Source organism: Dermacentor andersoni, chromosome 4 (genome assembly GCF_023375885.2).
Source record: "Dermacentor andersoni chromosome 4, qqDerAnde1_hic_scaffold, whole genome shotgun sequence".
In the NCBI taxonomy this organism is placed as follows: Eukaryota; Metazoa; Arthropoda; class Arachnida; order Ixodida; family Ixodidae; genus Dermacentor; species Dermacentor andersoni.
In genome coordinates this window covers 100,428,958-100,452,447 of record NC_092817.1, presented here as the reverse complement: position 1 = coordinate 100,452,447, position 23,490 = coordinate 100,428,958, and the positions used below count along the sequence as shown (strand labels likewise).

At 51.8% G+C, this 23,490-nt stretch overlaps 1 protein-coding gene across 6 annotated transcripts in view; it reads right to left on the bottom strand.

Moving 5' to 3' along the window:
- LOC126536542 (uncharacterized) overlaps window positions 1-23,490 on the bottom strand; it is a 470,489-nt gene that overhangs the window by 91,807 nt on the left and 355,192 nt on the right. For all 6 annotated transcript variants that reach the window (XM_050183554.2, XM_055074075.1, XM_050183557.2 and 3 more), the window contains 3 exons: window positions 22,466-22,897; window positions 20,882-21,241; window positions 16,011-16,215 (listed from right to left, as the gene is read on the bottom strand). In XM_050183554.2, the coding sequence (XP_050039511.1) occupies window positions 16,011-16,215; window positions 20,882-21,241; window positions 22,466-22,897 (997 nt within the window). The remainder of the gene's footprint in view (window positions 1-16,010; window positions 16,216-20,881; window positions 21,242-22,465; window positions 22,898-23,490) is intronic.

Below are 23,490 nucleotides of genomic sequence, written 5' to 3'. Positions count from 1 at the left end.
GCAACGAGCACGGCGACTGAAGAACAGGAAGGAGGAAATAAGCAACAGAAGAAACACTCGCTGACCGGCTTGCTGCCGACTTGCTGCTGCTTCCCAGCGTAGTGTGGCAGCGGCGGTGGCGGCGCCCACCCTCGATTCTGACACGCGGACAGCCTCGTCGATTACCGATGGGCGACGCCCCCCTATTCGTCTCGTTCTCGGCATCAGCGGCCGATCTCGTGACCTCCCGCGTCAAGTCTTCTCGCAACGCCGGGAGCAAGCGCGCACGCTGCAAACTGGCCGAGCACCCGATACACTGCACATGCCCCTTTCCCTTACGAAAATGAGCACGGGCCAGTCTGTAGAACACACGCAACGTACGCACGCATTGCAGTTCTCGCAGGCTGTTTTACTTTCCTGTAAACCTGTCCTTTGGGCTGCAGCAAGCCATGTAACAGACTGTGCGTTGGCGTCCCTTCGGTGCAGTATTGTAGTGGTCCAAAACTTCCCAAGGGGTTGCTTGCAGAGAGTGCATACGTGGGGATCAATCCACAGCAATAAGCATACAGTTTTCTTCAAGCGATTTGCTGACTTTCGAAGAAACCTTACTTTACACAAAGTGTGCAAATACATGTAAGTGCAGGCACATGCGAAAAGAACGATGCCGATCCAAACTCTGTAGCTGCGACGCGTATATATGAGGCGAGAGAGTTGCGAAAAATGAAGGCGGGCACGACAGCGTGTCTCTACAAATGACGACGCGCGCAAATGCCAGCAGCTGGCTGTTATCGTCCCGTTATCCCGATGAACCGACAAAATTCAATCAGCTCGAAAGCCCCAATCAGCCGGGGTAGTATATAAAAGCGGGGGAGTTGGGTAACGACAAATTTGTCAGCAAGAACTGTTTGGCCATTGGCAAGTCGCCGTTGCCAATATAATTTGCTCGACGACTCGCTGACGTCCGTTTCATATACTAGGCGCTCCTGCAGCATAGGTAGTGCACTGTATACCAACCAATAATCGTATATATCTTTGCACGTACGTCGCACATAAAAAAAAAGTTTTTCAAAATATAAAGATCGCGTATAGCCAGTAAACTAGAACAGAAATATCGAACTCGTTGGCGTTCTTTTTTCTTATTTTTTTCTTTTTTCTGGGCGGCACAAGCGGAATGACATTAACATTGTCGCGACAGGACTTATTGACCCGGAAAAGGAAATGAGTCGATGGTATCTGATGGACGAAAACGCGAGGAAACGGGCATTATTCCATCGTCCTTGGAGCCGATTTAGTTCGTGCGGTCTCTCGGCCGCGCAACTGCGCTTGCGCACAATGAGCACGACCCGATTGTACGTGATTCGGGCGGGTGTTAATGAGACAGAGTTCGAAGCACTTAATTAAGCGAACGATTTCCACCCGCAGTATGCATATGCATACACGCGTCACGTTTCCCGCACGCTCTAGTTTCGCTGTCGCCACGAAACCTTGGCACGAGGACAAGGTCCGAGCCCACGGAATATGTGCAGACTTAATTATTTGTTCACATCGCCCTAATCTGTATTTTGGTGCGGTTCTTATATCTGTTCTAAGGCAGGCAGCCAGAAAGAGCTTATATACAAAGCAACACGCTAAGTAATCTGCAGCCCGTTTGTCATCATAACCTCCAGAAGACACATAAATATGGCGAGCGTGTTGCAAGCAAAAAGACACATCACACGCATTGCTTGGGACGGCCGTGTGCACCGAGAAAACGTGATTCGAACAACTCAACAAATAAATAATCCGGTGGAGTTTGCCAGTTCGAGTTTTGTATTTGCGCGTACTTGCCCTGCCACATAGCGGTATTAGAAGATTTTATTTATGTCTTACTTATTTTTCCAATACCGTTGTTGATTCTCAACACTGTACTGAAGGCGTGGTGGTATATACAGCACAGTATATACTTAGAGCTTCCCATTTACTGCCGGACACCAGCGAAAAAAATACAGCCATTGCGTGACACCTCCCTGCGTCCCCCCCCACGGAATTGGATAGAAAATCTAGACACAGACTTGCAGAGGTCAACCATAATATCATAGGTAACCGAGCAAGCACAGCAGAACACCAAAGAAGAAAAGACACAAAAAGAAACGCCAATTAAACGTTGCCGCGCCAAAAGCCAATTCTTCGAGACGAATTCTGTTTTCAAGCTTCAGTGAGCTGAGAGCATCCGGCTTCCTTGGTGCGCTTGGCGCTCTCATAACCACCTGATGCCGAGCGACCGCACTGCGTGCCACTCGTTTGGCTTGTTTGAAACAATTCTGAAAGCCAAGGCACGCACGCACGCACGCACGCACGCACGCACGCACGCACACACACACACACACACACACACACACGCACACGCACACACACGCACACACACACACACGCACACACACAGTCAAAACTGGTCGGGCGATGTAACACAAGCAAGCAACGAAAATTGAAAAAAGCAGACCAGTCATATAAGAACAAAGCGAAGGCGATTAAAAAGCACAGCGAATCGCAGCAAATCCGCCACACATCACAGCGGAGCGGCATTATAGCGCGGCCCGAACTTGAGTGCACACCAGGGGGCACACAGAGCAGGGCTCAAATGAATGCGAGGGTTATAACAAACACACGAAAACAAGCGAACCCCACGGAAGCCGAAACACCAACGAAGCGAAGTCCGCGACGCCCTCTTCGCTAACGACAAAGCAAAAGCCGGCGCGCGGGCTTCTCCCGAGAACATTACCGCAGCGGCTCGCTGTTGCGGGGGCGATCCACCGCGCAGCGGCTGGCTCCACTCGCCGCGCGCCGAAGTAACCGTTGCGGAACCGTCATCAATGGAGGCTGCTGCTCTCTGTGCGGGAAAGGCAGCCTTCCAGGTGCTCCTGTTTCGACCCCCCCCCCTCCCCCTCCTCTGCCTCATCACGTCCCCGCGTCTTCTTAGTTTTGCCTCCCGGTGGTTGCTGCGGTGCTTTCAGCCACGCGCGTATATGGACTCCTCGCAAAGCCAAAGCCTCTCACGCGGCTTCGGGAAGCGATGCTAATTAAATAAACGAGAGAAGAAGCAAGAAAATGAAGCCGACAGTGCGACACAAAAGCCTCCATATGTGTACCGGTGGAGGAGGATGTTCAGTGAGTGAGAAAGAAAGGAAGAAAGAAAGAAAGAAAGAAAGAAAGAAGAAAAGAAAGAAAGATGCCTGAAATTGTATCTATGATCTGTTTTGCTTTGTTCAGCAGAGCAGACCGGTAAAAAAAATGAAATAGCTTAAGCAGAGATGACGTGTTAAATATATTGCAAGCAAATTATGTAAGCGGATATAAGAAATGCATCCGCTTATATAGAACAGGCAAAAGCGTGCTGTTACGCTTCCGGTCTGGCATTTCTCTTCTGCGTCAACAAAAGCTGCTTCTTCAACAGATATTTTCTGCCCCTCGTTTTTGAAGCTGCCGATATAGAAGGATCGCGTTGCAAGTGAATATCAAGCACGCCGAGACATAAACATCATAATACAGATGCTTATAAATAAATTCTGGGGTTTTACATGCCAAATTCATAATATGATTATGAGGCACACCGTAGAGGCAGGCTCCGGTTTCATTTTTACAACTGGGGTTCTTTAACGTGCATCCAAAGCGCGGTACACCGGTGTTTCTGCATTTCGCCCCCATCGAAACGCGACCGCAACGGCCGGGATTTGATCCGTTGTGCTTAGCAGCGCAACGCCATAGCCACAAAGCAACCACGGCGGATTATAGGCGCTTACATTACCATCAAGTATGGTGTTTATTTTTAATTTGTGCACCGGTTACCAGGAACCCTGCCTTCGCAAGCGCGGTGACAAGAACACGCCGAAGTGTCTTCGACGGGAAGCAGAGCTCCTGTCGCGTCGACAGCTCGATCCACCACGTACGTTACCGTCGTAACAGTAACCCCGCCATACACAGTCAAGGGAACGGATATGGAAGTGTGTAGTATGGAGATACGCGAGCACCTCGGGTTCAGCCAAACCATCCCATCAAAACGCGTGCAGTGTATATACACGTACTCTGAAGCCACCCGTTTCCTGTCGAGCCCCGAAATACGCTACACGCCCCTTTAATTATGCACGCAGAGATATCTTGCCGCGTCTGGCGCGTGAGATTGCAATCGTCGCTGATCTGATTTCGCCCGCTTGTTTCTCATGTACGCCTTTGATTTCCTCTTGCCGCCGACATCCGGTTTCGTTACCCCATCAGGGAGACTCGTGACACCCTTATACGGACTACGGCGCCCCTTCCCCTTTAACAAAATTAATCCGCCACATGTTTCCTTTCAACGGAATGGAAAAAAAGAAAAGGAGGTCGGAACAACAATGAAATAGACTCATTCTGCGGCTTCTCTTGCGCGCGCTCTCTTTTTTCGAGGGTAGCCCCACAGCCGCGACCCCTTTTGATGTCACCGCGCAGAGCGGACACGCGATCAAGAGCAGAGAACAACACGCGGACTCTCTCTCTCTCTCTCTCTCTACTGTGGGTTGCTACACTACGATCACGCACTCTCCCGCAACACGAGTGCCTTCTTCTCTATAGTGCATGAGCTTTTCGTCGAGGAAGTGCCACCGCGACTCTGTGCCACCGCCGCATAACGCCGCCGCATTATTCCGCTCGTATTCATTCATAAGCGCGCCGCTGTAACGAGGGCGGGCCTAAGGGGACCAAGTAAACTGCTTAAAGAAAGAAGAAATCATCATCCAAAGAAAGAAGCGAGAGAGAGAGGGGAATCGAGGATGATTAGAAATTAAGAAACGAAACTAAAAAGCTAAATACCAGTAGAGTGACATACGCACGGAGATCGAGCAATGTGTGATTCGGTTTTTAAACGAGCTGTACGCCGCATGCTGCCACCACAGCGCCGGTAACGGCGGCGTGCGAGGGATGAGGAAAGGGTGCGAGCGCATCCTGGACACGGATGGTTTCGGTCGAAGACGACGAAGACGAAAAAAAGAAAAAAAAAAGCTAATAAGATGAAATAACGGGCAAGAGTTGACAAAGAAGGTAAAGCCTTGCATGGGATATATATACAAGAGACGATGAAAGGTGCCTGGCTGTAAATAGAACAAATCTGTAAAAATAAATAGACAGAACTATTAAAGACACGTTGCTCGTCTGGAAGACACGCAGAGGCGAAACAGATGAGAGAGAGAGAAAAAAAAAGAGACGGGGAGAATAAACCTTGAAGAAAGAGGGTGCGGCGGCATCCTGGCCTGCTTAAAGGGCGGGCCCGCTTTATTAAATTCCCCAGGCGCGCACCACCATATCACCGGAAGCGCCGCATCCGTCAACGCTTCCTATATCAGTTGCAACGCCGCGCGATGGTGCCGCCTGAGCCTGGCGCCTCGTGACCGCACCGGCCCCTCCTTCCGAGCCTTCACGTGAAGAGTGATACCAGTCTATGCGTTTTTTATTTTTGTTCTGTCTTTCTCGCCCCTGCTCGGGTATCACCACAACATTAAAATTATGTTTCCTTTTTTTTTTTTTTTGGTCGCCATCCTCGAAGAAATAGCGAAGTAATACTAGAATGAAGAGAGTATGACGAGAGAGTTTTGTCCACAGGCCGCACTCGACAATCCGGAATGATACAGTGCAAAACCAAACATGGACAAATAAGCGACTCGAATACGCGCTGATTATTGACCGACGACCATTGCAGATTGCGTTGCCGTTGTGCCACGTCGGAGTAATATTTCTACAGCCCAAAGAAGAACGGCGAGAATACGACATTGCAGATGGCATAAAAGAGAGGAGGGTCAATTAGGCAGCACCATAGTGGGAAGCTCCTGATTAATTTCCAGTAGTTTCGATTCTTCAACGTGCGAACGTTTCTGCATCCCGCCTCATGCGCCATAACGCGGTCTCCACGAACGACCGGGAATCGGGCCCGCAACATCATTGCTCTGCAGGAAAACACTATATAGTTACAGAGTCACCGCGGCATCTTCGCAAGGCACAAGCCTTTGTAGAGAAACCGGGTGAGAACTAAACATTGCGCTCTGTGTATATCGCGTCTGCTTGAAAAATTTCGGTAAAGACAAGTTAAAAGAATGTGAGTATCACAAACGAGGCGGTTCTCTAGAGTTTTGCCGGGTATATGACAAAGAGTGCTTTGCACGTTGGATGAAACTTCTTGGACAATGCCTTACACGGGCATCAGCGCGATCGCTTATAATGGCGCCGCTACCAAAAGAGCAGAGTAGAGAGAGAGAGAGAGAGAGAGCAGTGCACTACAAATTGTGACTGAGCGTCACGGTGCATTGTGTGGCGTTGTATGCACGTGTGGGTGACTGACAATGTGGCGTCTTTAAAAACTGTGACAATGTCTACGCACAGATGTTCTTATGATGCCCATTCTTCCTTTATTTTTTTCTGTGATCTTTTGTGTCCGGGTTGCCGCTCCGCCGGTACATGGTAGCCAACCGCAGATATCCCGCGGTTAACAGGCAAGTCCGTCGTTTACCTTTGCCGCTATCTTTCTCGGGCGATAATAAAGACTCACAGCTTTCTTGCTATATACATCTTCCTTCGCTATCACTAGCCCGTTGCACGCGCATGCGCGAAGCGGCGGCGCTGCTTACGTCGCTTTTCCGAGAGAGAGAGGAGGCCCGCGACCGGGGGCAGCTATAGGGGGCCGTAAATCACGGCTGTCCCTGAGTAACGGGCCTGGACAGGTGGATTCCGCGGAAGACAAACTCTTCGCCGACGCCGCCGCTACGGCGCACGAATGAATGCGGCCGCAGCGTATTCCTTTTGAGAAAGACTCCACGCGGCTAAAGGTCTGCCGCCGTCACCGCGCGCTGGAGCAAGCACAGTCCACACAAAAGGCCGCCGCCCCTTTCCCCTCGCTACGTGATGGCGGCTGAAGGCATCTATCCATCCGCGGCACAAACATCGAAATCTCGGGGCTACAGCCGCATCTATAGAAAGGCACGCGCCGGGCTGCAAGAAATCGGGTGGCAGCTATAAAAGAGGAGCAGGATTGATCGCGGCCACGCCGGCCGGCGCCAACGCTGGAGTCGTGCCGCGAAGCGTATAGCAGCAGAAAAAGGGGCCTCGGCTTTTGAAGGAGGGAATGGGGAAAGAAAAACAAATGTAGCGCGCTATTCGGTTTCGGATCCAAACCACGTTGAATGTAGATGTTGCGCTCGTGATGGGCATTGTTATATACAGGACAAGTTTCGTACGAAGTTCTAATGCAAGCTAGATGACGATTGAAATAAAAGGCAGTAATTACGTCAGCTTCGTTTCGACTTTCTCAGAGGAAGCCAGCGGGAGATGAAGGCCGAAAATAAGAAGTCACGCTTGAGGGTTGAGGAGGACGACCAAGTAAACAAACAAAACGACGCACCGAGTTTCGTCTTCATAGTTTCCCTATACGCGGTACTCCAGAAAAATCAGGGCTACTCGCGTGCACTACGATCGCCCGACCAAGAACGTGCACACCGGTCGCGCTTCGAACTTAGACAGGCAAACAAAAAAAGGTCTGCGGAACAGAGAAATAGGGAGATCACGGATACTTGTTCTGGCAAATGAAGGCACTAACAAATCTCCACGGCTCCACATCCACGAGATGGGAAAAACATGGAACAAAGAATCTCGACATTTTCTGAAAATTAGAAACGAACGCTATAAGCTCTAAAGTGTACAAAAAAAAATAAAGAAACGAGAGAATATCCAAGTCGAGGCTATACGAGGTAAAAAGAGGTATTAAGTACTCTAGGACGTAAAACACCTGCTGGTGACTATATATGGCGGCTTCGAGGCAACCACAACAGGCATCACCATGCCCGCTTGTCGCCAGTTATGCGGAAGCAGTCGGTTGTTACAAAACAGCCTGCCCGATCTCCCCCGCGGTGTTCCATTCGTCCACTTGTCCAAAATTCTTCCCTCTCTTTCCACTTCTGTCAGCGTTCGCGCCCGCGCTATATAGTGACAGGCACTGGCGCCACGAAGGTGGCGGAATGCGACGGCTATGCACCACACAGTGCCTAATGGCGCGGCGCCACGGCGTCGCGGGCCATGCACGCCAAGGTCGATACTATATCGCGCCAGACGGCGTGCTGGGCGCGCTGACGGGCGCCTTTTGTTTTCGCCGCGAACAAAGAAAGACGGGCCCGCCCAACAACAAGCGGGTCGAACGAATGTATATATCACTCACTCGGGTCACCCGATGCGGCGAAGGAAGAACATGTTGCAAGTTAAACAGCGCGAAAAGACGAAGACTTGAGAGACACGTAAGGAGAGGTGGTATATAGGGAGGAGGATCGGCACGCCCCCTCCTTCAGTGCTGGCGGCGTCGCACAATGCACTTACAGCACGCGACGAGTTCCAGAAAGTAGCTGGCTGTGCCAGCATCCCTTGAGACGAAGGTAAAATACTGCAAAAGCGCCGTCGATTAACACTCGAGCTTGTTGAGTCTTTTGTTTTTTAATATGTAAGCTTGAGCGCCAAGCCAGTAGCGCTACCAAGACGTGAACTTAGCGGTGGACACTCACAGTATGTGCTGATGGCACGCCGGTCGCAGTATAGGCTACAGATTTCTCGGAAATGACGATCGACCACATGCGAAGCTTCGGGCGTGGTTAGTTTCTGAACGCTTCATGCAAATGTTATCTCTCGCTTAGTCAATTTGGCATGTAAATTATAGCATTGTTCCAACATACTCAGCTGCTAACGAAGTCGACGATATACACTTTCAATTTACGCTGACAGAACAAGCTGACATGCACCAATTAGCCTATAAGTAAATAACGAATTACGCGGAAAATGTCGATGGCTGCACTGTCGTTTCGAAGGGACGTCTTCAACGGCGCCTCGTAGTCGTTTCCAATGTGTCCGTGTGGTGAAGCGGCCCACATGCTACCCGAGTGGTGGGAGTGTGCCCTTGCAGTTAGCCATAGCCGAACGTACCCGGTCGCAGCGTTTAGATAGCATGGCAAGATAGCTCATGTAAACCGGATTTAATTACATTATACCTAGCTTAGCTTATACATAGCCTAGCTTCAAACCTAATCTTCGTGTTGCAGCAGACGTGCACGCGGCAGTTGAACAAGCCCATCCTGTATAGCCAAGCTCCACGCCACAACCCCTTCTCGAGGACAGATGCGTCTGCAACAGACTTTCGAAAAGTGTGCACCCGTGAATCAACGGGTGCACACTGTCGTTTGAAGAGACCCTTTACACGACATTATTTCGGTCTAAGTCGGGAATCCCTTGATCAAATGGAAGAAGCACGGCGCTCGAACAAGCGCTTCGAGAAATCCCGACAAACGGTGAACTACGGCTTCTAGTGACAAGACATGCAAGTCAACAGATATGAAATCTGCGGAATGCGTGTCTTCCACGGGGTGTGTGATTACGGCATACCGGCCTGTATGGCGCTCTCTCTGCATTCTAAAACGTTTGATCTGATATCAAAGAAACGGCGCACCCTATTTCTCAACGAATGACTTCTCGAAAGGGAACGGTATATACATACCTGCATGCAGCAGACGTAAAACTGCTATGCATACATGCGCAGAGATCAGTTGGCGCAAAAACGCTTACGATTCGAATGTTTCGAGACCATTCTTTCACGGAAGCGGCCGTGTCGTCTTCCGAACAAATGCTACGAACAACTCCGAATCCTGAAAGGGCCCGCTGTATACACCGCCTTGATATAAGTACTCAAAGGAACGGTGCTCGGCGAGAGAAAAGCGAAACGGCTATAGCCGCTTCTGATATGCCCCTCACGATTTAGCAGCGCCATCTTGATGCGAATGAGGGTACGGACTCCTTTGGCCAAAAAAGACGAAACGTAAAGGGCAGCCGCATCTATACTCCAGGTTGAATAGCGCGCACTGTATACGTCCATTATCTCGCTAAAGTCTGACATGAGTCGTTTCTCATAGCGAACTTGCCACGGTATCTATACCGCACGCACGCCCGCCCAGCCCGGCCTTAGATAAAAGAATCAGCGCCGCAAAAAATGACCGACAGAGGAACGCGAAGGTCGTGTACAGCCAAAAGATCAAGAATGCAAAGGGTCGCGAGACACACCACCAGAAATAATATCGTTCGTTTCTCTTTTGAACGCGTATGTATACGTCCTCGCGTTTTAGCACAGTCGGTGCTTCTTCGGCGGCGGCACCGTACAGAGCGAGCAATATGACGGAAAAAATGAGGAAAGTATGCGAGATGCCCGAGAGATAATTTACAACGAAAACGGGCGAGACTTCGGCGCGCGGGGGGAAACGGCCAGCGCGGCAGCACGAAGATCCCAAAAGGGTTTTTTTGACCGGCCGCGCAGCTCCCGCATTCCGAACGCGCGCCGGATAAATTCAGGACTGGGATACTTCCTCTCCTCTCCCCCCCCCCCCCCCTTCCCGTCTTTAGCTCGAGAGCCCCCACCCACATGGAGGACGGCTGCTGGCGGCGAAAAGCTGGATCAACGCCGGCGGTAAGATTCCAGGTCCGCTTCATCGGCAGCTCACTTTACGGCCGCGGGGCGAAGAAGAACGACGGTGATGCCGCGTCGCGCGCATGCGTGCGAGCGTTCGTGCACAGCGCGCTCCGGGAAGAGGTATCATCCTCCCCATCCACACCACCCCCCGCGTGCCCCTCTTCCCCGTTCCCGCATTGCGCCGCCGTATCGCGAAAAAAGGGAAGCGCTCGAAAGCAGCCGCGAAAGGGGGAACTCGCTTTCGCGCCAGCGAAGTGCACGAGCGCGTATGCGAGTGCGTGCATCCGCACATGTGCACACATGCAAGAGAGACGCAGATCGTATTTCTGTACGTCTGAATAACTCTGTGTTCCTATATACATGCGTAAATACGAAAATGCCTGAATATACATAAATATGCGTGTGTGCGTGTGTGTGTGTGTGCGTGTATGTGTGCGTGTGCGTGTGTGTGTGTGTGTGTGTGTACGAGAAAGATACCGTGTTTATTTGCGAGATTAAGAATGTACGTTTGTGAACGCTTGTGCGAATGTATGAGTGGGCGCGTGCGTGTCGCGCCGCTTCCACCTGGTTTTCATGGCGCCAGTATGATTGCAAACAATCTCTATACAAAATTTAAGAACACAAAACAAACGCAAGCAGAAACGCCCGCCGAGGCTCAGGTAGGAAAAGAGAAGTTTAAAAGATGTATCAACGCGTAAGAAGCCACAAACAAGCCGGAACGCGAACAGCTAGACAGTGAAAGCGCGCACGTAAATCATTGCCAAAAAAAAAAAAAAATGCAGGCCCCGGAAAAAAAAAAAGAAGAGCGAACCAAGGGACAGGCAGTAATAAAGTGAGGCCAGGACGGGGCATCTAGGAGACACACAGAGAAGGAGGGGAAAGAGGGAAACGGAGGGCGAAAAAAAAAATGCGGCACGAGAAGCGCGCGCGCGATGAAAATAGGAAGAGTTCTCCAAAGCTGCGCCCTAGGAGCCCGGGAGCGGCCAGATTTAAAATATGGAGAAAGGGGCAACTCGCAAAGAAGAACCCGGGGCTTCGCTCGCTTGCCTGCATGGCCCTATCTGCGGCGGCGCGTATTAAAAGCACGACGGGGACGAGGCCCATTTTTTTTTTTTTTTTTCTTAAAGTCAGCGGTCGCGCGTATTGCGGTATATGCTGCTGCCGCAAAGGAAAAAAAGAAGTAAGGAGAGAGATAGAGAGAGAGAGAACAGGAAGACGCAGGCAACGAAAAAAGGTGGAAAAAGCGAACCTGTGGACTGCAGCTATGCCTGCCAAGGGAGAACGAGCGCGGCACATTGCGCTACAGCGGCCGGGAAGTGTGTTCTCAGGGGTGTTCGCTTTCCCGTGGCGCGCGAGTTGTGTGCGCAGGCGATCCCAACGCGCAACCCTTGTCCCTCCCCCAATCCCCCTTTCTGCTCGTACGGGGCGGAAGGCAGGCAGGTCCACGCTCACGGTGCGTCGCGTCGGCTAGACCGGAAGCGCGGAGCATCCTCGTCATCCTTTCCCGCCACGGCGGCCGGAAGCACAACGAGTGCGCAACGGTAGCGGCGGCGGCGGCGGTGGAGGCGGCTACAGCGGTACGTTCCTTTTCTTTTCACGTAGCCAGGCGCAGCGCGGCATCCAGGTCGCTGACCTAGGCGAATAACTCGCGCTGCTTGCCGCTACTGCTGCTCCTCGGTGAGCACGTGTCTGTGTGTGCGTATGTGCGTGAAGGGAGGGGTGCGTAGCGTAAGTTGCGTGTACGTGTGTGTGTGTGTGTGAGAGAGAAGCACGCATTCCCGAGGAAGGAGACCGTGACAATGACGTATGCCGCTTTTCCAGACCGCGAGTGCGCGCGAGTAGCGAAGTTTTCAACTCCCCACGCCGTCGCGGCGCCAGCGCTCTAGAGGCGTCAAGAAAGTAGTCACAGAAACAAGGTTAAGACACAATCTAGAGCGACTGCAAGGTGAAGGAGGGCGATTGCAGTTCCCAGGTCTCTCTCTCTCTCTCTTACTGTTGCACCTTGAACCCTCCTATGGAGCCGATCCCCGTCGTGATAACGTTGTCGCTTAGCCCACCACGGCAGGAACCTGCTATCGTACGATCTTGGTTGACGAGGTTCGATGCGTCGTGACGGTATGTACAGCTACGTTGGTCAACAAGTGACCAGCGAAAGTGAACCACTCTCCGTGACAAATTGCTGCGCAAGCAGCAAGTATACTTGCATATTGCGAGCTATTGGCGCGAAAGAACAGAATGAGCAATGGTCAGTGATAATGCCAGCTTCCTGTGGTCAGATACGCCAATATGACTTGTACACTTGTTGCCTAATGTCTCCCGTTATCTCTCAGTGAGCACCATAGCACAAGAGAGGGAGGAGGGCATTGCTGGAGAGCAGATCACGCATGTGCATCGATGTGGCTGGCGTTTCTGTGAACTGACTCCAAAAGAAAGAAAGCATCACTCTCGCCATGCTCTTGCCGGTAAGTGCCTTCTGAAACGTTCGACGTAGCGCTGACCTACAATCTAACCTCACCTGTAAACACATCAGCACTGCGTCCTGTGAACAGTGAACGTAAAGAAAGACAAAAAGAAGAACCTGGCAGTTTCATCTCGCGACCATTACGAGCCATCCGCTAATGACTGCGCCAGAAAACAGACGCGAAGCGAAACAAAAGCTCGCGAGAGCCGAAGGAGGGAGGCCCACATAAAGGACGTCCGGTGGCAGATTTACCTCGGCGATGAGGTGAAGGAGGCGACTGCGGCGGTGTGCGAGTCACAGTCAACGGCTCGGCGGTCGAAGGCACATAAAACATACGCACACCCACACACACACACGCACACACAACACTGGAGACACAGCGTCGAGAAGAAGGGGTTCGCCTCTGGGACGCGCGCGCGATAGAGGAGGGGGTGGTGGCCGGAGGGGCCCGCAGCGCGTGCGATCCCGCGCTACCGAGCGCGGCACCGCGGCGGAGCTATTTCGGGACCTGTCCTCCCGCAGTCTCAGAGAGAACGGGTGCCCAGGAGGAGCGCGCACGCGCGCGTGCGAACTGCCGCGAGCGGCCAACAAAGCGCGCCCACCGATGCCGCTCCGTTCGGACGACATTCGCGATGCGCGCCTTCGAGAAGCGAGACAGGCGCGGCGTCCCAGCCCGTCGCCGCGCCAAGTAAACCGCGGAGATATGTGTTCGCGCGTGGGTTTTTTTGTTGTTGTTGTTGTTGTTGTTGTTGTTGTTTGCCCAAGTGTGCGTCGCAGCGTTAAACCTGGCCGCAAAGCACGAGAGGGATGAAGACCTTTTGAGTCCGCGTCCTATATAAGGCCGCTCCAGCGCTCGGCTCTTGCAACGAACACCGGCATAACGCTTTTCGTTCGGTTGCGGCTTGTTCTTATGAAAAATCTTTATTGTAAACGAACTGCTTCATTTATAAGAGTCAAAATCTGGCGATATATAAATATATATATTTGGGATTTGGAGTTCGGTGCAGTGCGTATCTGTAAAATTCGTGGCGACAAAAGGGACGGCAGCGAACTCGCTAATAACTAATGCGTAGGCATACACTCATGTGTTACTCGACCCCTTCACCGAAAATAATACACGGGGATTGCCCATGGCACACGAGGCCGATAATTTGCATGTGATAATCTTGTTCAAATACGTTAATTTCCGTGCCTGCTGTCCTGCCTCATAAATCTCACTCTCATCCCTGTGACGGCTGACGGATCACCGCTTAGTGCACCTAAGTTTTTTCACGGGGTTGTCCTGCATTTCAGAACTCCTAGTTTACCTTCTACGTTGACCAAGCGGCCCATGAGCGATGTAGCTTCGTTATGTCGCTTGCGTCTGCGACAGTCCCGTCAGCGTCTTATTGAAGATAGCTGGTGTCATTGTGTCTCTCAACAAGGTGTGTGCGCTTGGCGTGAAGACCGCACACAGCACCTTTTCTGCTGCATTACTGTCCTGCCATCAATGACCATTGGTCTGCTTTGCAGAGTTGTAACCCATGGCTTTGAGCAGCACCACGGCAGAACGCTACGCGTGCTGCGCGTAACGTGTCCGAGCGGCGGCCGCTTGTTGTAATGCAGTGCACTCATACCTGCGCGCACTAAACGCAGTGTTAAACGTTTCTGCGACCCCTAAGCGCTCACCACGGAATATAGCACACATATGAATGAAATGAAAAAGGCAGAAATGAACTTTGTCGCAGTAGAGAAACACCGGGGTTAACGTCGTCGTAAGAGCAATTGATTGTACATATGTAATACTGTGATGTTGGGCACATGTGCGGAAAAGAAGCCGAGTCTGCGTTCTGAGCGATTCCTGATTGAAAATTGTTGGAAGCGTTTCTCAGCACACTGTTACTGCTACCAATGGCACAAGCCACTGGCACACATTAAACACGGCGGACTGTTTCTGTTGTGGCCTCAAAACGGCTCAATTCTTTTCCCTCTTGTGGATTCTTCTTTGTCGTTGACCGTGCGTGTACTGCGTTCTTCCATGTTGAATAAGCAACTAATCCAATCTTTAGAACTGCGAGCCGAAATCACAAAGTTTTCCGTTCGTAAATGTTTGCCTCATTGGCCCCGTGTGTTAATCATATATGTGTGCTATCACGGTTGGTTCGAGCCCTTCTCACGAACCGCTCTCTTCAGGCCGCGGACTGCTCAGTGAATTCGGCCCTGCGTTCCGAGCTGAAATAAACACATCGCGGAGAAGAAAGCTCGAGCGCATACAAGCTGACAAGCCCACACAGGCCTCATCCAGCCAAGCTTCCGAGCATGACGCCACAAAGATACGGTCGCGCTACCGTCACTTTCAATGCAGGCAAGAATTCTTTTTTTTTTTTTTTTTCTTCAACAGACTGTATACTGGCTTTAGTTTTCTTAGAATACAAGAAGAATTGATGTGGTGAAGTCTTCAAAACTTACTTCGCCAAAATTATTGTTCAGAACGGCTAAAAGCGAATGAGAAAAGTGGCTGTGCTGTCGCCTGCTCTTTCTATCTGCAATATGGACGTTTGTTTGCAAACCCACAGCCTCCTCTGCATTTCGTTCCCCAATTTAATCATGACGCTAGTGTGGAATACAAGCTTCATGTTTGCAAATAAGAAAGCTATGACGTCGCTAGAGCACAGGCTCGTGGGCCAAATGGAAGATAAACAGTTTTTCTAACTTTTCGCCGAGCCACTTTAATTCGTGGCGGTAATAATGCGCAGCTTTGGTAGTTTTCCTATGCAACGATAAAAAAAAATGAAATCAGGACCAATAGTTCTGGCGCACCTGCCAGAACCAGCAGGTTCACGGTGGGCAACGGTAGGCCGCTATATGTATGGCGTCATGCCCTGTAGCAGCTGCATGTATACAAAGACGTCGTCTGTCAAGCAGAAGCGCGTCCGCGCAAATACGTGCGATTCTACGCCACCTGCTGCCTCGCGTGCATCGCCACTCGCAGCGTCGACCTTCAGAACGCGCTACTACAATGTCACCTTAGGGCAAAGTGAAGTTTAGAAGCGCACAACGCAACGATGTCTCTATATATAGCAGTGTGTCACATCGTGCACTGACCATTTGGAGCCTCTGCTGCACGAGCAGCTGATCTCGCAGCTGCTGCAGCTGGTTGATCATCTCGGTGAGTCGGCGCTCGTTGTCCCTCAGGCTGCCGCCGGACAATGCGAGCCGCAGTGTCTCCCCTTCCAGCTGCAGCGTGACGCGCCTCCGGCCGCCGTGATCGCTTCCATCCGCGTGGCCTCCGCTGCTTCCTCCCCGGGACCTGCGAGCCATCGACGAAGATGCATGCAACACACAGGTGGCCTGCAAACGACCCTCGTCGTCTCACCGACACTGTGCGTGAGTCTGTTTACTCGCGCTATACGACCGGCCGGCCACCGACAATTAACAGCCGCGCTGTGGAAGAAGCTGCGCGGGGCATTATACGACCCACGCGTATAGTATATATACGCGAGCTTGCGTTTGTGTTTGCGCGCTGTGCGTGCATTCGTGCGCTAGCTTGCGTGTTGCGGAACCTAGCAGTCGCATTGATATCGCCTCGTAAAGCGCGCCTATATAGCCTTGCTCTCCGGGGGCTCCCTGGGCAATCCATCACCGTCGTGGTTCGGAGCAAATGCGTGATGTGCAAGAAGCAAATAAAAATGAAATTGTGCACGAAGGATAGGCGCAATCCCGCACAACGAGGATCATAAAGACTGACTGAAGAAAGAAGAAAAGACAAAGTAACGTCAAGAGCCTATACAGTTGTGCAACAGAATGAGAGAGAAACAGATTCACTGCTGGTGAGCAAGAACTTTAGAGTCCGCCTGCGGAATAAGTGCGTTCTCAGCTACTGATAGGCATTGGGTGACGGCTGACAGACCAAAACAAAGGAGAATGACGATGGTGACGATCGTAATCGAATAGCACGGAGTTAGAGGACGGCGTGAGAACTTCACATCGCCGCACTGTAGTACAGTTACGAGTGCAATGTGCGGGTCGTCACGCATTTATAATAAAGATAAAGAAAGAAAGAAATCCGTCCGTGAATGCAGTGAGTTCGTGATATAATCTGTACTTGCAACTTATATCGATACTTCGGAGTACTGGCTTCTATCGACGTTCAAAGACGAGCGCGAATGATTACTCACGAACAGGTTCACGGAAAATTTCATCAGTTCCGATTACAATTAATATGATGATGATTGAACCGCTAGAATGATCAAAAGAATCAATGGCTAGAACTTTGGCTGGTCAAAGACGAAGACCTATTCAAACTGCTGGAAATGCCATCCGTTTCCGGTCCTCTCAGGCAAGGCTCACAGACATCACATAGCGCTACGAACTAAAGTAAGCAGGCCAGCTTCGATAAACTTGGGACAGCGGCCCCACTTGTTTGCACATGCTCGGCTTAAGCAAAGTATTACGTGCTATAATTTCACATATTGAGCAGCACCAATTTCACATATTGAACCGTCACGAGAGCCAAGCTTGGAAGTCGACCTCAACAACTGCAGCATTGCTTTCTTCCCTAAAAAGGCGGGGATGAGGATACCAAAAGTGCTATTCCACTATTCCGGGCGGAAGGAAGGAAGGAAGGAAGAAGTGGAGAAGGAAGGCAGGGAGGTTAGCCAGTTTAGCTTAACCGGTTTGCTACCCTAAACATGAGAGCGGGATGGGGGGGATGACCGGGCGCAACGCATCGCAACATCATCACGAGATGCTTGAATAGAAACCTGGGGCAGAAGTCACGATTGTTTTCTTTCGTAAGTGATCTTTGCCATTGGCCGGTTGCCTTCGCTAACTATATGACCCGCTATGAAGGTTAGAGAGTTGAGCATGTTGCTGGTTCATGTTAAAATAAGAACAGAGCGAGAGACAGAGACAAAAAACGAAAGACACACACGGCGCTGACTTCCAACAGCTTTTGTTGGAAGTTGTCGGAAGTCAGCGCTGTGTGTGTCCCTGTCTCCCACGCTGTTCTTATTCTAGCAATATGTCCAGCACGGGGATCGGCTAAAGTTTTCTCTGAAGAACCATTCTAGCGTAAGAAGGTTTTGTGGAGACGGGCTCTGAGCCCCAAAATGACCTCACACCATGCAACACTTCCCGTCGCAACTGACTTAGCCGACAACCAATACGTTCAAGGTTATCGCAAAATCCGCTAAGCTTCTCACCGCATGCTCTGCTCTCCAGTCGCCGTCGTCGCGCACAAAGCTGAGCGCTCGTCCGCAACGCGCGCCGGGGCAGCGGCGGCGGTGGGCGCGAGCCGTGTGGCATAGCGCAGCGCGCAGGAGGAGCCAGTCGCGGAAGAGGGGCCCCTTGTGCGCGGGGGCCGCGACGAATCGAAGCGACGACGGCGACGCGAGGCGCGCCGGCGCACACGCGTCCGGCGACAATCGGTTCGCCACCGGCGCGGATCCATTGTTCGAAGACCGCCTACCGCGCGCGCGCGCGAAGGGAATGCGCTGCAGACAAAGGGAAAAGGCCGGAGGAGAAAGAAGCCAGCGAGCCGAGCGCTGTGCCGCGCGCTTAGCGGAAGAGGAGAGGAGAGAAGCGCCGGCGGGGAGCGCCTCCTCCTGAGAAGCTGTCTTCTCCGCGGAGGCCCGGCCCATTGTTGGGAAGCACCGCCCTGGCAGGCATTGTCGGCGGCGCGCTCGGCGCGCGCCAACGACGTCGGCGCGTGCGCGAAGGAAGGCGGCCTTTCGCCGAGCGCCAATCTGGTCACGAGACAATGGCTCTGCGCAGGACACACAACAGCGCGGCCTCTCCTCTTGCCCTCCATTTCGTCCTCTCTGTCGCTATCTCTCGCCTCTTGCACGCGTCGCCGCATCCGCCACCTCCCCCGCGGTGCCTGCCTCCGAGATTGGCGCAGTACGAAGACACGCCACGTTAGCCCGCGCACCGACTTCCTCCATTGTGCCATCAACGCGGAAACGCTTCTCTTTCCCTCGCGCCTGCGGCGGTGGCCAACGCAGTCCTTATTCGGTTTCGCAGACTTTGCAGCGCGAGCCGATTTGGGTGCCGGTGCACGCGCACCGTTACGTGTGCCTGGCAAGTGTTCCCTGTCGCCGGTATCTTTAGTTGCTACGTTAAGCAACCTGCGGAGTTCCGGCAGCTTTTGTTAGCACACCGTCCGACGGTATTCTGGAGTAACACTGTATTCAAGGGGGCGCCGAGTTTTGCATGCCAGGTCTCTATTCTTTCTTTGGAATGTTGGCTAGCTTGCCAAGCAGAGAAGGGCGACCAGAAATGACACAGTCTTAATCTGCCGAGAAAGGAACACCAAGAGGAGTGGAGCCAGCCTACCTGATTCTACTGCTCCGAACCAAAATCTGCCACGTCGACCTGCTTACGACTCTATCGTTCAGTCACCACCAGTGCGAATCATTATGTTGTTATGTGTTTTAAAATAGAGGTTTCTCGCAAAGATAACGCTGATTGCTTTCCGGACAGCTCCCCAAATAGCTTAACGCTAAGTGACTTGACTGCATCTTGCCTTCTCCTATGCACAAATCGGCATACCATTGCATGATTACACGGGATCAGGTGTACTTGCACTCGCTCCATAGTTGTACTCGTGCTCACACCGACACTCGAATCTCTAACGCTGCCAGTGTCAATAGAGTCGATATACAGAGTTTCCGCTTGTCCGTATACGTAATTACCGTTCGTTGAATATCGGGTTACCTGGCTCATAAACGTGAGCAGTCGTTTTGCTGGCGCCATCTTGCGGCGCAGAGTTTAACCAAAGAGAGGACCCAGTTATAACTGCAGTAACTGACCACATGCTACTTATATGCTGGTGTAAATCGTATAGGTAGCGATACAATCGGCAACGTGCAGTCCCTTTTGCTTTATATTGAGAGAGCCCTTGTAACACATTCACGTTTCACTTGCTGTTGGAGAAGCCTGACGAGACGTCGCTACAAGCGTCCTTTCTGCAGTCCATGTTTATCGTAACTCGGTGTACTTCCGTAAAGCGTAAACGTAAAGCGTAAGCACTTAAGCTCTAACATTGGTATCGGCGAGTCGTACACCCGTAGTGCATTGCTCTTGTAAGCCCCGTTTAATTGCCTGTCATTTATTCTGAAGTGAAGTGAGACAGGCCGGCATGCTCACTCACCCTCACTAATAACTGTGAACGCGAATAAGTGCTTTGCTGATGCGAGTGTGAGAACATGTCGCTGTGAAGTGTGAACACAGTTGAATTCTGCACATACGGGTATATGCGATCGCACGCGAGCGAGTACGATGAGGTGCATTAATAAAGTATGGGTAGCTGAGTGGGAGCGAGTTCCACCTAATTCTGTCATGGTACGTTTATAAAGCCGGCTTGCCTAGAGTGGTGGGCTTGTGTCTCAGTGTATGTATGCCTCAGCAAAGCCGATTACACAGCGCTGGGCTGCTGGCGTCATAGTCCTCATTCCTCCCACTTCATTATCTTAAAGACATTATTAGAAGCAGTACAAAAGGGGCGGGTTACGCAAAAGAAACGCCTCATGCGTCAAGGCTTGCCTGGAGTATGCGGCGCACTTCTAGAGCACGCGCGTGCTCCCGACCGGCCGTGCTCGAGTGAAGGCATTCGGGGCAAAATATTTCCGCTCTTTAAGCTGCATTCACACGGCGCACCAAATCCTGCGGACGAGCATGGCATGATTGATCCTCAATAAATCGCCCCGCGAGCGGATTAGCTGCTTCATTCTTGTGCGCAGCGTGATTAGAGGCACCGAGCCATAGGATACTATATATAGTCCGCGGAATTTGGTCCGTCGTGTGAATCTGGTCTTAGCGTAGGAGAGCCTACTTCGCAGTCTTGCTTAACCTTTTCGTTTAAAGTCCGTGTCTCTAGACATTCTGGAACTTTAGCAGGGCGCGGTAAAAGCACACGCGTATATAACGCTTGCGCACCCGTACTTCTATATAGGAGACAGGCGCATATGGCTCACCGGTGTTCGAGCGGCGCCCTGGAGGAGGCCCCGTCGTTGAGCGTGGCGCTCGTGTGCATCTTGGAAGTGAGCCTCTTGAGCACGTCGTCCATGGACTTCTTGGGGCGTCCCCCTTCGGACGAAGTCGGGGGCAGCAGTGGAGGTGGCGGCGGAGGCGTCCTCTGGTGCGCGTGGTGCTGCTGGTGCGGCGGCGGCTGACGGCGCTTGTGCGGCTGGTGCGCGACCGACAGCGCGGAGGTTGTCGTCGTCAGGTTCTCAGCTGGCGAGCCCGGTCCGTACGCGTCCGAGTCCTCGGAGTCCGTGTGCCGGGAACCAAGGAGTCGGTCGCCCGGCGCGTAGCCTCCGTGATAGGACGCGTTCCTGCACGCGCGGGAGACCGCTGTGAGCGAAAAGAGTTGCCGCGGTCGCTGTGGGCGTCAAGGTCAGCTGCCAACGAGGAACGAACAAGCGCTTGAGGCCGCTGAATATGAGCTTCGGAGTGCTTTTGTTTTTTTGGCAACACAAGCCATAAGAAGCCACAATCCTAAAGAGGACGATAGAAATCACTTCAGAGTAGGGCATATTGAGCTAGTCTGTACATGGAGCTCATTACGAAAAATCCGCGCGGCTTAGACAAAACCGAAGGTTCGCGTCAACGTGCCCATTTTCTCCGTTTTCACCTGTTAAGCAGCGCTGATTCCTTACTATAGAATTCCCTCATCGTTCCTGGTTTACTTTCACAACAGTGGCATCCATCACAGTATTATATGGCACGCGTGTAGCACGGTGACTGCGACCTTTGCCAGAAAACACGACTGTCTCATTGGGTAATGTATGCATCATTCTTTCCTTTGGATGCAAATTTATTGTCATCATGACTGACAGACAGGCGCTCAAACTCCAACCAACGAATTAATATTATTAGCAATAACAAAAAAATTCCGAATACGCAGTCCTGGTTATTATATCGCTTCCCAAATATTCAACTTAACGGTACTTCTTTTGGTGTATTCGTGTGTTTTCCATTTTTACAGCGAAGCTGTTAAAGGTTACTTCCACCACTGCAGGATCGTGTCCATGTTTTAACACAAAACTATCATAATCAGCAATGACTCGAGCGTCGTCGTCGTCTTCCACAGTTGCCTAGTTGGCGTCCCTCGGCGCTACCGCGTTATAGCGTGCTCTTGCACTGCTCGCACGTTCATCGTCGTCATTAATTCATTAATTAAGAAACACAAGGAGGTAACCAATTTTATAGCAAATTTCAGCCAAGCTGTTAAGGGGTAGTTCCTCCAGGATCGTGTCTGTGTGCAGACACAAAGCTCCCCATAACGTGCGCCGATACCGAAGATAGTGCAACGCCGGGCAGACCCGCGGCGGAGTTGCAGTTCGCCATTAAGGGGCCCACATACACAGCTTCGCTGGTCATCCTTCTTCACAGAGTAGAAGGGCACTGATTATTTTTTCCTCCATATAACGTTGTTTACTAGATAGGCTGGAAGACGACCATCGCAGCTCGCAGTTCTATAGAACTTGGTTCCTGTTCCTTCTCGCATGCGGATTCGCAAAACGAAACGACAGTGAGGTGCAAATCGGCCTGCTGACCCGTTTGGGCTGTGCGCCAAGACGTCCGAGCCGAGGCTGTCCGAGCGACCGTCCTCGTCGAACTCGTCCAGGGCGGCGGCACGCTCGTCGTCGTCATCGTCTTCCTCGGCGGCCGCCACCGCCGCCGCCGCTGCCGCGACCACGTCGTCGTCTTCGTCCTCCTCCATGAGCTGATCGGGGGGCCCTCCCATGAGGGCGCGGCCGGACAGCAGCGCGTCGCCATCGCTGCACGCGGCCGACGCTGCGGTCAGCCTGAGGCGGCCCGCGGCGGCGGCGGTCTCGTCGTCGTCCTCCTCTTCGTCCTCCTCCTCCTCTTCCTCGTCGGCGTCGGCACCTTCGCACAGGGCGCCGTCTTCCTCCTGCTCTTCCTCGCTCCGCAGCTCGTCCGTCGACAGCTTGGTGGGCGGACTCTTGCGCTTAGACGACATGCTCCTGCGAGGCAGGCAGAGAGAGAAACACGCGACAATTAGAGCGGCACTGAATTCGAGATGTGTACATACAGTCTACTGGTCTCTTCTTTTTTTTTTTTCCGCAGAGCTCTAAAGCATACACAAGCACAGTTAGCATCTATATATCAGTGTGTGTCCCGGCTGCACTTACTACCACGGGCTCAGTATCCCTTAAAAGGACTTTCATGCGGTCCAGTTATAAACAAATAGCTTCATTAAAGACCCAAAATAACAGACACGGAACGAAAGAAAAGGGCATAAACGGAACAAGTGCTACTGTCAAATGAGTCTACTGTCAAATGAGCTTACAGTAGCAGTTGTTCCGTGTATACACTTATATATCGTGCCGTATCTGCCTTTTTTTTTTTTTCGCTCTTTAACCACGTTATTAACATAGCGTTGTTGTAGCTGAGCACCAATTTTCAGGTTCAGACCCAAGCCACTGCGGCTACACTGCGATGGGGCCGGAAGGTTAAAATAATTATGTACATATATATTGCATGTAGGAGTTAGCTGGACAAAATTTGTACGAATTCCTCCACTGCACTGGGAGTATTTTACTGTTCGAAAGCAGAA